This window comes from Dermacentor andersoni, chromosome 3 (genome assembly GCF_023375885.2).
Source record: "Dermacentor andersoni chromosome 3, qqDerAnde1_hic_scaffold, whole genome shotgun sequence".
NCBI classification, from domain to species: Eukaryota; Metazoa; Arthropoda; class Arachnida; order Ixodida; family Ixodidae; genus Dermacentor; species Dermacentor andersoni.
The window spans coordinates 94,735,947-94,749,640 of NC_092816.1; the positions used below are offsets into that span (position 1 = coordinate 94,735,947).

General features: G+C 43.9%; 1 protein-coding gene across 2 annotated transcripts in view; it reads right to left on the reverse strand.

Annotated features, from left to right (window-relative positions):
* Positions 1–13,483, reverse strand: part of sno (strawberry notch) — a 100,789-nt gene extending 87,306 nt beyond the window's left edge. The window contains exons 1-4 of one of the 2 annotated variants that reach the window (XM_055076505.1): positions 13,294–13,483; positions 5,979–6,103; positions 2,328–2,648; positions 485–566 (exon numbers count right to left, since the gene is read on the reverse strand). In XM_055076505.1, the coding sequence (XP_054932480.1) occupies positions 485–566; positions 2,328–2,648; positions 5,979–6,083 (508 nt within the window). In that variant the 5' untranslated portion in view covers positions 6,084–6,103; positions 13,294–13,483. Of the gene's footprint in view, positions 1–484; positions 567–2,327; positions 2,649–5,978; positions 6,111–13,293 lie in introns of both variants that reach the window. The other variant, XM_050189104.2, reaches the window with a different exon arrangement.
* Positions 13,484–13,694: the final 211 nt, after the last annotated feature.

Here is a 13,694-nt window from a genome sequence, read left to right on the forward strand (position 1 = left end):
TTTTGCTGCATTTTTCTCGCTAACGAGCACATTACACACTGCACTAGGTGTGTAAAAACCATCATCACATGTCGGTAGCCACATGCTACCGTTTGTAGACAAACAAGGTGGTGGCCATGACGTGTTTCCAGCGCACGCGACCACTCCCAGCACTTGGTTGTTTTTGTAAACAAAAATGGTGACGCCCACGCAATTGTAATGTGATGGTATTTTACGCAATTTAGTGCAAAGCAATCGCATTTGAGCACATCTTGAAGCCTGCTAGCCTTGCACGAGTAGGTAAAATGCGGGGTTACGTTCCAGGAAATTTCGCTGATGTGGGATTGTAGTACAGCGACCTTTCATTGACGAGATGTACAAAATGCATTGAATCCTATGGGCGTTCACCAGGAATACGAAAATATTTCGTTGAAGTGAGAATTTCATTGTCGCAGCACTTCATTATCGAGGGCTTCGACAGTAGCATGGAAAACAAAGGACTCACATTTAGAAGGTATGTAGTCAGCGTACGTCTCGGCCAGTCCCAGTTCTTCCTCTTCTTCAGCATCCTCTCCAGTGTGCTGAGCCTACAAAGCATGGTCACTTGCCTACTCAGTACAGATGTCATCAATAGCACCTCCCCAAAAAATAATCTACAAGGCAATTTCAATACTCCCCATCTAACGAAAATTTTTGCTCATTCATAAATCTTTTAGGCTCACAGAAATTGGTAACAACAAGCTTCTGCAAACTCAGCAAGCTGAAGCAATGACTTCCTTGCAGAAAAGTCTGTGTGTGTGACAACATCTGGAAAGTTCATTAATACACTTTACCTCAGTACTGAACTTCGATAAGATATGTACAGTTAAAGCTCGGTATAACAAAGTCAGTAAAATCAGCAATTTGTTTCATTATATCGAAAGTGGACTTTTTATGCAAGTAAGTACAGTCACCAATAGATAATTTTCTCTTACACGAAAGGGGATGCAAAATTTTCTAAATCATCGGGCAATCGGAAAATGTAAATTTTAGTGAGAAGATAAATTTGAGGATGGCCGATGAAAGATATGGCTTCATGCCATGTGGACGATATTTTCACATCGGCGGTACGAAGCGAAGTCTGTCACACTCTCACGTCTGCTCTGCACTCGCGGCTGATGGCAGCGGGGAGTGAATGCTTCGTCTGCCTCTCACAACGCATCTCCAAAACTCGAGATTATGCAACCTCCAGTAACAAATGTGCAGGAAGAAGCGGACGTAATGCCACGCCATCTCGGCACACCCATTCTCTGCACATGCGGCAGATTACCTTTGAGACAGGGCACACGGGCGGTGTGTGTGCTTAGCTGTGCTGACAGTCATGCGCACCTACAGCCACACTAGAGAAGGATTCTCAGTGCTCTGCTCCACATTCTAAGCGCAGAGTCACCCTTCTGGGGACCAGCCTTGGACAGTGCTTGTTGCACGATGCGCTGCAGACCTTAGCACTTTTGTTAGCAGAGCCCCTAGTTGAGCTTGTGTAAATTTTGGCTCTGACTCTTGGTACACGGCACCGACAATGCAGCATGTTGGCCGGTGCCATCATCTCTTGGCAAAGCTTCCAGCCTACAAAGTTACTACGCAGCATGCAATATTTTTCTTAACACCGAATGATGCCAATAAAGGCTCTTTTAAGGGCACTTTCTCAGAGATGAACAATATGTTTAAATAAAAAAATTAAAGCTTTCAATTAGCATTCTAGTTGATCACAATGCTGTTACGAGTTATCTGGTGAATGGGCAACCATACATCTCATTTCCAGTCTTTTCTTTTCATCCCAAGGCAGTGCAAGCACAATTTAGTCCAGGGAGTTCTAAAATGGGTGGTGTACATGAATATCCCACAAGCATGAATTGCTGCAGGCCGTTCTTTCACCACTGAAATGTTACGAATTCACCTGTCTATTTTGACTTTTCTTCAGACATGTGGACTATTAGTTTTTATTTCTGCACAACAAATCTTAGGTAGCAGTACAAGTTCGTTGCTATCTTTCAAAGAGCCCCACACATCCAATGATAGTCCATACATAGCTTAGGGCAGATATGGGTCTCCACAAAGAAGCCTGAGCTCCATATTACTTTGTCCTGTATTACAAAAAGCCGAAGAACAAATCTTAGGTAGCAGTACAAGTTCGTTGCTATCTTTCAAAGCGCCTCACGCATCCAATGATAGTCCACACATAGCTTAGGGCAGATATGGGTCTCCACAAAGAAGCCTGAGCCCCATATTACTTTGTCCTATATTACAAAAAGCCGAAGAACTTCTGAACAAGTGATGCTCTTCTTCATGCACCGAGGCAACACACGCACCTGGGCAGGCATAGCTCCTGGTCCCATGCCGTACTTCATGTCGAAAGGTGGCCGAAACATGGGGTACGGCAGTGCCGATCCATTTCCGGCCTTGAACCCAAACGGTGGAACCATGTAGTAAGGTGCACCTGAACCCTTGCCAGTCCCGTCCATGCCAGGGCCAGGGGGCCCACCTCCTCCGGGTGGGAACTTGCTGCCAGAGCCTCCTTGGTGGAAAGGCATCTGCTGAGCCATCGCTTGCGCCATTTGCTGGGCCATGGCCTGTGCCATCTGCTGGATCATGTGTGGCGGCAGGTAGTTCATCAGGTGCGGAGGAATTTGCTGAAACGGGTACCACACAGTCAGTTCACCATATTTATTAGATTAAATGGCGAGCAAGCCGCCAGTCACGGGACCGAAGAAAAAGAACTTAAGTGTGCACACTAATATCAGGTGATATATAGCAGCCTACATAGAGCAGAAGGGATTGCTCAGAATCTCAAATAATTGGAAGTCTCCCGACGCCTGCCCCCTCTCGGGAGATAACAAAATTGGATTGGTGAAAACATTCCCTTGAAATGTGGCTTTACAGCAGCGCGCACTGCCTTACCATGAAGCCACACCATATTTACATCTTAAAGTGAAATTCACACAGAACCCACTTTTTACTTTTGAATTGTTCAAATTCTTGATGCGTGTTATACATGCAAAAATTCAATACTGCATCACCTGGCAAGGTATTTTAGCTGCTACAATTTGCGTGGCAGTCTAAAATCTGCATCACTGGAAATGTGGTGCTGCTGCTGCCATATTGAAACAGTAACTGAATCTATAAGCCTCGCATACAAGGTGCGGGGCAACATTGAGGCTATGGATTTTGGGAAAAACCTCACCTTATGTTCAAATAAATGTAGTAACTAACGCCCAGATAGCAGATAAGCCAGTAAGAAAAGAACAGTTTATTTCGAGAGTGCTTTCTTTAAATAGATGAAGTGGCGCCCTTATCTGCGCTCTAGGTGGTCGATAGGATAACGGCGCACACTTCACTGCTTCGCTGGCACGTTGCCGCAAGACATCACTAATGCGATATCACAATAAATATGGTAGGCACTTTTAAATATTCGAGCACCTGAACTTTGCATGCTCATACTTGTTTTGTTTTGCTCATGTCCTTTACTTTTGCATGTCATGTTTGCCAATGTACAGGGATGCAGACTCTGTTAGGCCTGTTATAAGACCTGTACACTCCCAGGGTCCCTGATACTGAACTAAATGACTGATTGATTGACTGATACTGCCTTTGTGGTGAGGTGTGGAGCAGGAGGGCTTTTCAATGCATCACGGCACAAATGAGGGCTGCTGTAAGTGCACGAGTTTGCAACTTAGTATGCCGAGTTCTGCGGTCTCTGAGAGATACAAAATGCCATCGATGAATTGTGCCGCAAATGGGTGCCAGCACTGTAATAACAGCACTACTGGCATATCCTACCACTTAGCTTGGCTTAAAGAAGAAAGCCTGGCACATGCAGCCAGCAAAAGCATGGCCTTTGAGATCAGTTTCTGTTGTTTGGAGGGAGCCGTCGCTGGGGCGCAGATTCGGACACCCCCTATTACGACAAAAATAATCCGACGCTTTATATAACATGAACCGCAGGGACATTGGCTTCATAAACAGAATATTACTTTCTTAGGCCTCATTCCCACTTGGAAAGCAAAAATAGAGGGACAAGTCGCAAGGCTGGTGGAAATTTTTTTCTGCACATGTCCAAGATGTTCACATTTCTTCTTTTGCCAGCGCTGCCGCTGCTTTCGCCATATCTACCTACTGTAAGCAGATCTGTCCACGTGATGGCACACACCACCATACCATTTCAAGCAGTATAGGTTCATTCATTGATCTAATGGTCATCAAAGTGAGTGATTCTATGAAGTGATCGCGTACAACTTTACCCACACTGCTTTTTAACAAACAATTGGAACAAACAGTTTTTTCTTTTCTGGAGATGCACAACAAGCAGCTGAAGAAGTGGACGCCCTGGAAGTGGCAGTGATGAATTTGTCCGGCTCTGCGAAACAAGAAGTTAGGACATGACAACGCATTGCTCTTGCACCTTCTGCTAGTACTCAGCTACTCGGCAATCTTAATCCAAATCTCACTCTTGTGAAAAGTGCCTTTGTAGAGGTTAAGGCTTTCATCATACACCACTGAGTAATTTTTCATCGCGTGAATTAGCAATGCCGCTAACACTCTGGGCGCCATTTTTGATGTTTACAAGCCAGTGCAACTTTCGGCGAAGCAGAACGACATTACGCTTTTGCATGGGCGAAAAAACTGGTCCGAGACTGATCTCGCTCGCAGCTCCGTTTCCCAGGCGCTTAGGCATAAAAGCGGGCAGATGACTCGGCATTTTTTCCACTTCTGCCCAATTCAAGACCAAGTGTGAACATAGCCGTACAGCTAGAGCCGCACTTGTCATCTGCTTCCCACCAGTGCCGCCGTATAATCGCTATTACGCTCACCTAAAACTACTTGCAGCATGTTTCTTGAGTTCGACTGCATCCTCAATTCAGATTGGAAAATTCTGATAAAAAATGTTTCACTGCATTTCCCCCATACGATTGGACACTCAGACCAGTAAGGATTTAGTGCAAGCTAGTACCATAAAAATTAGCGAACAATAAACACATAAAACTAATAAACAAATCCTAACACAGAAGTGGTAAATAACCACAATATAACGTTTCTTGTGGATGTGGTTTTCAGTCACTAAAAATGCCAAACTTGTTGAACTCAACAATGGCACATGATGCCTCACCTCAAACTGAGTGATGTGTGCATTGCAGATTTAGATGCGTGCACCCTGGCTACACAAATACATGACAATAAGCAGCACTATGTTGTTCACATGCACCAAGTCATCACCTGCATATTAGTGCATCAAATCCATTACAATGTCACTTCGAGGTTCTGGAATAAGAAAGCCAAAGCGATTTAGAAGAAGTATGTGCAAAGAGTTTCAACTTCTTTTTTTTTTTTTTTGTCACTGGAGAAATGCCTAATCTCATTAACTCCGTGAGGCAGTATGTACACAACTGTGAATGCCAAGATAGTGCATTAAGGCACTGAGAAAAATAATTTTTGAAATCGGCTGTAAATATCTATAAGCACTGCTGATTGGACCAGGGCTGCGAAATTCAATAATATGTATGCAGTGTTTTAGTAAAATGAGTTGGAAGGTAGATGGCTGGGTGTTTGCGCTCGGTGCCAGTCTGTTGTCATACTTAACTTAGCATTAACTTATTTCATTGCTTTTCGCAATGTTTTACATCCAGCATATATTTCAAGTAGCTGGGCGGGTGCTTTCCAAGTATGTTAAACATAAAGGAGTTGATGTTTTCATATCTTACGCAGTGCAGTAATGCAAGTGGGAACACAATTTTGCTTCAGCATTTCCAGGAGAGCACGGCCTCAGTGATGCAAGCAGTCACATGATCACTTTATGGCAAGCAGGGCAGATGGGATAGACAGCTGCTGGCAGAAATGAAAGCTCATATCCACCTGTATAATTAACACTACATTCATGTGCATGCCACATCCAAACCTGCTGAACTTCCTGAAGGTCATTCAGAGAGAACAAACAGCACTGTTTTAAGAGACAAAGCAGAACTCACAAATCTTGACATGTTCACATTGGAGTCTTGTGCGTGGTTGTTGGCCATTTCCTCCCCAATTCCCGACTCATCCAGGGCTGCTGACAAGAGGTCTGGGGTCTCCATCCCGCTTGTTCTTTCACTCCCTGCAAGCTGAACACACCGGAGTGCTCGGTGAAGATTTCAGAGTTCAGAAAAAACAGTGTCAAGGCACTAGTACCACCAAGACAGCGGCAAACGCAACAATCTATCCTACACTGTTCATCAAAAAGAGCCTACACGACTTTCAAGCGCTAAATGGTGCACGTAGCACAAGGAGGCTACCTGTTTTAAATAGATGTGCTCCAGTACAATCACAAAGTCCTATCTTCTCTTTGTACAGTGCAGCCTCTGTTAAATGAAATGTGAGCATAAGCAAGTTTTTAGCAATTTTTGCCAAGTGGACAGATGGATCTGTGCTCCAGCTACCCCCAGACCTGGCCTCTCTTCATTTAGTTTGTGCCATAGGGCATACTAGCAACAATAAAACTAAGTCCAGTTGCCTGGCTTTGGGGCTGATGAATCATTAGTGCTATTGTTACTTTTCTACACACTTGTGCAGTGCGTTGACATTGGTCCAGCTGGTACTACTTGCAGCTAGACCACAAAACAATAGCCATATATTATATACACATGTTTTTTATTTATTTAGTACATACTGCAGACTGAAGACCACGCAGGCGGGGCAAGAAAATTAACATAATGAACGAAACTGAACATGTTACACACAGAATATAGCAAGCATTACCATTCAGACAAGCATAAACTAACAAACGTGATTAAAAATATGTTGGAGAAAGAAAATCTATTAAACCACTTTCATGTGCGCAAAGAAAGAGCAAACACAGGTTAGTTCATGAGTTGTCAAAATATAGACAACACTATGGCGTTATCAACACTGAAGTTTACACAAAACGGCACCTGTGTTTTTTGAAGTCAGGAAGGCAACATTCTGAAAAAACATTTGGAAGCAGTGTGTTTCACTCACTGATGGCTTGCAGACAAAAATGAGTGTTTGAAAAGGTTAGTATGTGCATGGTGTCAGGCTGTGATTGTGTCTATGTCTGATCTGCCCGGAAAAAGTGGAAGAAAGGTATATACCAGGATTGGTATTAAACTACCGTTTGTGCCGCAAGAGAAAAGAAAATTGAGCATAGCGATACCTAGGCACAGTTCCAAAACTGGGATGTCATTTCTACCCATCAGGGATGAAGGTGAATCAAGATTGCGATAGGCGTCGTAGATTAATTAATCTTACTGCTCTTTGAACGACATTTAAGCATGCTTACTCTAGACAGGGTCAAATAAAAATATTGTATGCAAGAAGTTTGATCTGGGATGGCGTGTTCTTTAGTTTGTGTCCAAGAAATCCCAGTTTTATAGAAGCAGATTAACAAACCTCGTCAATATGGCTACCCCCATGTGTGTGTGTGTGTGTGTGTGTGTGCACGTAACATATTCCCAAAATGAAATTGTTGAGTTAAGTGGAATGGCACTAGTCCTCAATTTCAAGTTAAATTCATAGGCAGAGAAGAAAATTAGCTTTGTCGCGTGATCCCTGACATGCATACTGTAACTCTTTATATTACATAGTACAGAGGGCCAATTCTTTAGATGTACCACGCGAGCGTGGACTGGCCGGCCAGTCAGCGCCTTCTAATGGCGCAAAGGAGCAAGATCAGGAAGGTCTTGCTTTGCGTCTTTAGAAGGCGCTGACCAGCCAGTCAGTGCGTGCTCGAGCGTATGGTACTTTTCAAGAATCTGTCAACTGCACATGTTACTCAAGCCTTATGGAACACTCAGTAAACGTTCTGTGCCTTCACTGCAAAATGTGTACTGGTTGCCACACCACCTGCACAAATGGCTGTTTTAGAATTATTTCTCATCATCATCATCATCATCCTGGTTACGCCCACTGCAGGGCAAAGGCCTCTCCCATACTTCTCCAACTACCCCAGTCATGTACTAATTGTGGCCACGTTGTCCCTGCAAACTTCTTAATGTGATCCGCCCACCTAACTTTCTGCCGCCCCCTGCTACGCTTCCCTTCCCTTGGAATCCAGTCTGTAACCCTTAATGACCATCGGTTACCTTCCCTCCTCAATACATGTCCTGCCCATGCCCATTTCTTTTTCTTGATTTCAACTAAGATGTCATTAACCCGTGTTTGATCCCTCACCCAATCTGCTCTTTTCTTATCCTATAACGTTACACCTATCATTCTTCTTTCCATAGCTCGTTGCGTTGTCCTCATTTTAAGTAGAACCCTTTTCGTAAGCCTCCAGGTTTCTGCCCCGTAGGTGAGTACTGGTAAGACACAGCTGTTATACACTTTTCTCTTGATGGATAATGGCAACCTGCTGTTCATGATCTGAGAATGCCTGCCAAACGCACCCCAGCCCATCCTTATTCTTCTGATTATTTCAGTTTCATGATCCGGATTCATAGTCACTACCTGCCCTAATAGATGTATTTCCTTACCACTTCCTGTGCCTCGCTACCTATCGTAAACTGCTGTTCTCTTCCGAGACTGTTAAACATTACTTTAGTTTTCTGCAGATTAATTTTTAGACCCACCCTTCTGCTTTGCCTCTCCAGGTCAGTGAGCATGCATTGCAATTGGTCACCAGAGTTACTAAGCAAGGCAGCATCATCAGCGAATCGCAAGTTACTAAGGTATTCTCCATCAACTTTTATCCCCAATTCTTCCCACTCCAGGTCTCTGAATACCTCCTGTAAACACGCTGTGAATAGCATTGGAGATCGTATCTCCCTGTCTGACGCGTTTATTTATTGGGATTTTGTTGCTTTCTTTATGGAGGACTGCGGTGGCTGTGGAGCCGCTATAGATATCTTTCAGTATTTTTACATATGGCTCGTCTATACCCAGATTCCGTAATGCCTCCATGACTGCTGAGGTTTCGACTGAATCAAACGCTTTTTCGTAATCAATGGAAGCTGTATATAAGGGTTGGTTATATTCCGCACATTTCTCTATCACTTGATTGATAGTGTGAATATGGTCTACTGTTGAGTAACCTTTACGGAATCCTGCCTGGTCCTTTGGTTGACAGAAGTCTAAGGTGTTCCTGATTCTATTTGCGATTATCTTAGTAAATACTTTGTAGGCAATGGGCAGTAAGCTGATCAATCTATAATTTTTCAAGTCTTTGGCGTCCCCTTTCTTGTGGATTAGGATTATGTTAGCGTTCTTCCAAGATTCCGGTACGCTCGAGGTCATGAGGCATTGTGTATATAGGATGGCTAGTCTTTCTAGAACAATGTTCCCACCATCCTTCAACAAATCTGCTGTTACCTGATCCTCCCCAGCTGCCTTCCCTCTTTGCATAGCTCCCAAGGCGTTTTTACTTCTTCCGACGTTACTCGTGGGATTTCAAATTCCTCTAGACTATTCTCTCTCACATTATCGTCATGGGTGCTACTGGTACTGTAAAAATCTCTACGGAACTCCTCAGCCACTTGAACTATCTAATCCATATGAGTAATGATATTGCCGGCTTTGTCTCGCATACAACGCATACATGTGATTCTTGCATATTCCTAGTTTCTTCTTCGCTGCTTTTAGGCTTCCTCCGTTCCTGAGAGCATATTCAATTCTATCCATATTGTACTTCCTTATGTCAGCTGTCTTACGCTTGTTGATTAACTTAGAAAGTTCTGCCAGTTCTATTCTGGCTGTAGGGTTAGAGGCTTTCATACAATGACCAATCTTTCGTCTCCTGTGATAGCTTACTGGTATCCTGTCTAACGGAGTTACCACCGACTTCTATTGCACACTCATTAATGATGCCCATAAGATTGTTGTTCATTGCTTCAACACTAAGGTCCTCTTCCTGAGTTAAAGCTGAATACTTGTTCTGTAGCTTGATCTGGAATTCCTCTAGTTTCCCTCTTACCACTAACTCATTGATTGGCTTCTTATGTACCAGTTTCTTCCGTTCCCTCCTCAAGTCTAGGCTAATTCGAGTTCTTACCACCCTATGGTCACTGCAGCACACGTTGCCAAGCACGTCCACATCTTGTATGATGCCAGGGTTGGCGCAGAGTATAAAGTCGATTTCATTTCTAGTCTCGCCATTTGGGCTCCTCCCCGTCCACTTTCGGCTACCCCGCTTGTGGAAGAAGGGATTCATTATCCGCATATTATTCTGTTCTGCAAACTCTACTAATAACTCTCCCCTGCTATTCCTAGAGCCTATGCCATATAACCCCAATGACTTGTCTCCAGCCTGCTTCTTGCCTACCCTGGCATTGAAGTCGCCCATCAGTATAGTGTATTTTGTTTTGACTTTACCCATCGCCTACTCAACATCTTCATAAAAGCTTTAGACTTTCTGGTCATCATTACTGGATGTAGGGGCGTAGACCTGTACGACCTTCAATTTGTACCTCTTATTAAGTTTCACAACAAGACCTGACACCCTCTCGTTAATGCTATAGAATTCCTGTACGTTACCAGCTATATCCTTGTTAATCAGGAATCCGACTCCTAGTTCTCGTCTCTCCGCTAAGCCCCGGTAGCACAGGACGTGCCCGCTATTTAGCACTGTATATGCTTCTTTTGTCCTCCTAACTTCACTGAGCCCTATTATATCCCATTTACTACCCTCTAATTCCTCCAATAACACTGCTAGACTCGCCTCACTAGATAACGTTCTAACGTTAAACGTTGCCAGGTTCAGATTCCAATGGCGGCCTGTCCTCTATAGTGCTTTAAATTTTAACATAACACCCCGCGCAGTGCACATTCAGATACAGGTGAACAGCTACACGAGTTCACCTATTCACTTGTAATCTCTTACAAGTGTGGCTTCCGATCTTCAGCATCAAGAAATGCACGAAGAAACCAAGTTAGGATGTCCTTAACCAAAATGCAGCAAGAGACACTACTACAGCTTCCGCATGAAAAAATAAGCAGTTTTAAATGTCAAACCAAACAGTGAGCTGGCCAACATGCCCACCAACCACGGCACAGCAGCCCCAGAAAGTTCTCCACTGCAATCTGCTAGCCTCCCAATTAGTTCAGATGGTAGAGCAACCACCCTGGAAAGGTGTTGGTCATGGGTTTGAGTTCCGGTCCAGGATTAATTTTGCACAAATCAGGACGAGAATGCAAAGCTTCGCACCTTCACGCTACAGTCAGGTGAATGACAATTTTCCCTTCCAGAAGCCACGTAGAAAACTCTGTAGAGTTTCCAAGTTAGTAAGCAATTCACCCAGCATGCAGGGCAACACCTTCATTAGTAAATTAAAGTGAGCTTCTAGTACACTTGTAATGTGCAGTGTTGGGGCTATAAGCTGTGCCTGCGCTGGTCATCTGACCGATCAACATACTGTACTGAAGCATTGCAGAATGACATTAACACACAGCCATTAGTGACTGAACCAAGTGCAACACACACGGCTGCTTTTTCATCCACTTTCAATTCCATTAATTTATAATTTCTTTACTTCAATTAGTACAAGTAATTTCCTCTGTGTTGTCCTCGGTGTCTTTGTTGGCTTCTTATGATTTTACCCAAAAACTACTTTATCTTTCACATCTAACAGTTGTTCCTTTGTGGTTAGTACTTAACCTCGCCATTATTCACAAGTTGCGACCACAATCCTGAACATAATGCATACAATGTCTAATGCCCCTCCACAAATGTATTACAAGTGCAGAGGTTGACCAACTGATATTGAGTGACACAGGGCAGCTACCAATCACTTACATTTGACTTGTTAAATCCTTAGATAAATTATTACCAATTAAGAAACCTCAGAAAAGTGGACTATTCAAATCTCAGCTCCCCCCCATTTCGTTTAGCACAATGAATGACCAAATGACTATAGAGTCTACTACCGAAAGCATATGATGGGACGCACAATGCTTTGAACGAAGACATTTAAAAACTTGATAAACTTCTGTGTATAACCGTGGGGCGACATTAAAATAGCCACTGACATGGTTGGCAGGAATTACAAGTTGAAAGGAGGCAAAGTCAAATCGGGATTACACACAAAAATAGGAATTGGCAAACACAATTTAGCCGAGTAACCATTTCTTGCATTTATAGAAGCACACTTAGGGTAGCTTAACAAATCAACAAGCTTGCTAATCATCATTATACCTGCTTGGGCAATGAATGGATGGTTTCAAATTAAGACTTGGCAAGGCTCCCACAAATATCTTTTCGTTCCTTCTTATTCATAAACAACAAGTTATCAAGTAAACTTTCACTTATTCTTTAAAAGAGGCACCACCACAATTAGGTTGGGGCTGTTTTAACAGCAGACAAGGTTACGATTCCTAAAGAAACCCTTGCGCGCCAGTGAACAGAACGCTTTCCTCACAGTGGCCACCAAAATTTAAGATACCCCTGATCTACGCCACAGCTGATGACACTCGCTAATGTCGCCTATCCACTGGCGGAATGTTAGTCGCCGCGATAACTTCGTTGACTGCGTGTGACCACGTTTTGCCCGAGGCAGCTGACTAGGACACGTGCTCGGCTGGCAACACCACCATGCTGCCCACAACGTTACAGCTACTGCGATCAGTACTCAGCAGGCGACGAACAAAAGCGCAACCTTTTTCCGAATGGGCCCGCAAGTTGTTTTCATTTCATTTTGTCTGTACCTCGCGCGCGCATGGCGGCGGGTGCAGGCATTTTGCAACGCATTTTTGTCACTCCTACAACAACAGCGCAGATTAACCGAAGCACGGACTTTCGTAAATAAAATTCGACGTTTAATAACCAGGGTAGTGCACGTTGCGCGGAAAATCTGACACAAGCGCAATCTAACCGAAGCCGGGCAGAGACAAATAAAATCAATGAAAACGATGCAGCGAAAGTAACTCGACGACGCACAGAGGACAAAGAATTTGTGTTGTCCTGGCTGCTAAATCACCAATGGCTCGGTTTAACACGTGTTACGACATGCACTTCTCAGAGCAGAGCAACAAAAGCGCTCCATCATACACGAAAAAAACGACGCTTAGAACATATAAAAAAAAATATTGGCGCTCAAGCTGCAATAAAAAAAAAGTACGCCCGATGCTTGCAAACAATGACAAGTCGCAGCGCTTGGCATAGGAGAACAGTTCACGTGAATCGCTAACGCGCATGCTGGCGGGAGAGCTTACTTTTTAGGACGTCGGGTGCGTTTATGTAATTAACTACGGCTTAAATGCGGGCTAGTGACTAGGCCTAACCAATACTGAATCGGTATCGGCGATCGGCAAAACCGCGCACAGTACGGGCCAGAGATGCGCGATGCACGTTTCTCCTACCTCAGCCTTTTGTGGTAACCAGGTTGGCGGCGGCGGATTGTCACTCAAGTCGAGTACAACGCGAGAACGAGCAGCATTTTATTTCTACGGCTGCAGATCCACACAACCGTACCACTACTTGATGCCCGGAAAGACAGGCTGCAGCGCGCAGGCAGCAGCCTTTCATTCCCTGGCCAGGCCGAGCGCTAGTTTCGCATCAGCGCTCGTGACGCCGCGAGCGCTCGCGACACCTGCCGAGCTAGAAAAATAAAAAGAGCAAACTTTTTGTTTGTTTGTTTGTTCGTTTGTTTGACGTATGATTAATAGCGTAAACTGCTGTTAGCGCTCCAGAACAGTAATATTTATATACCTTAAAATATTTTACGTTTATTTTAAGGTAATTGTTTAAGAACTAATTATAT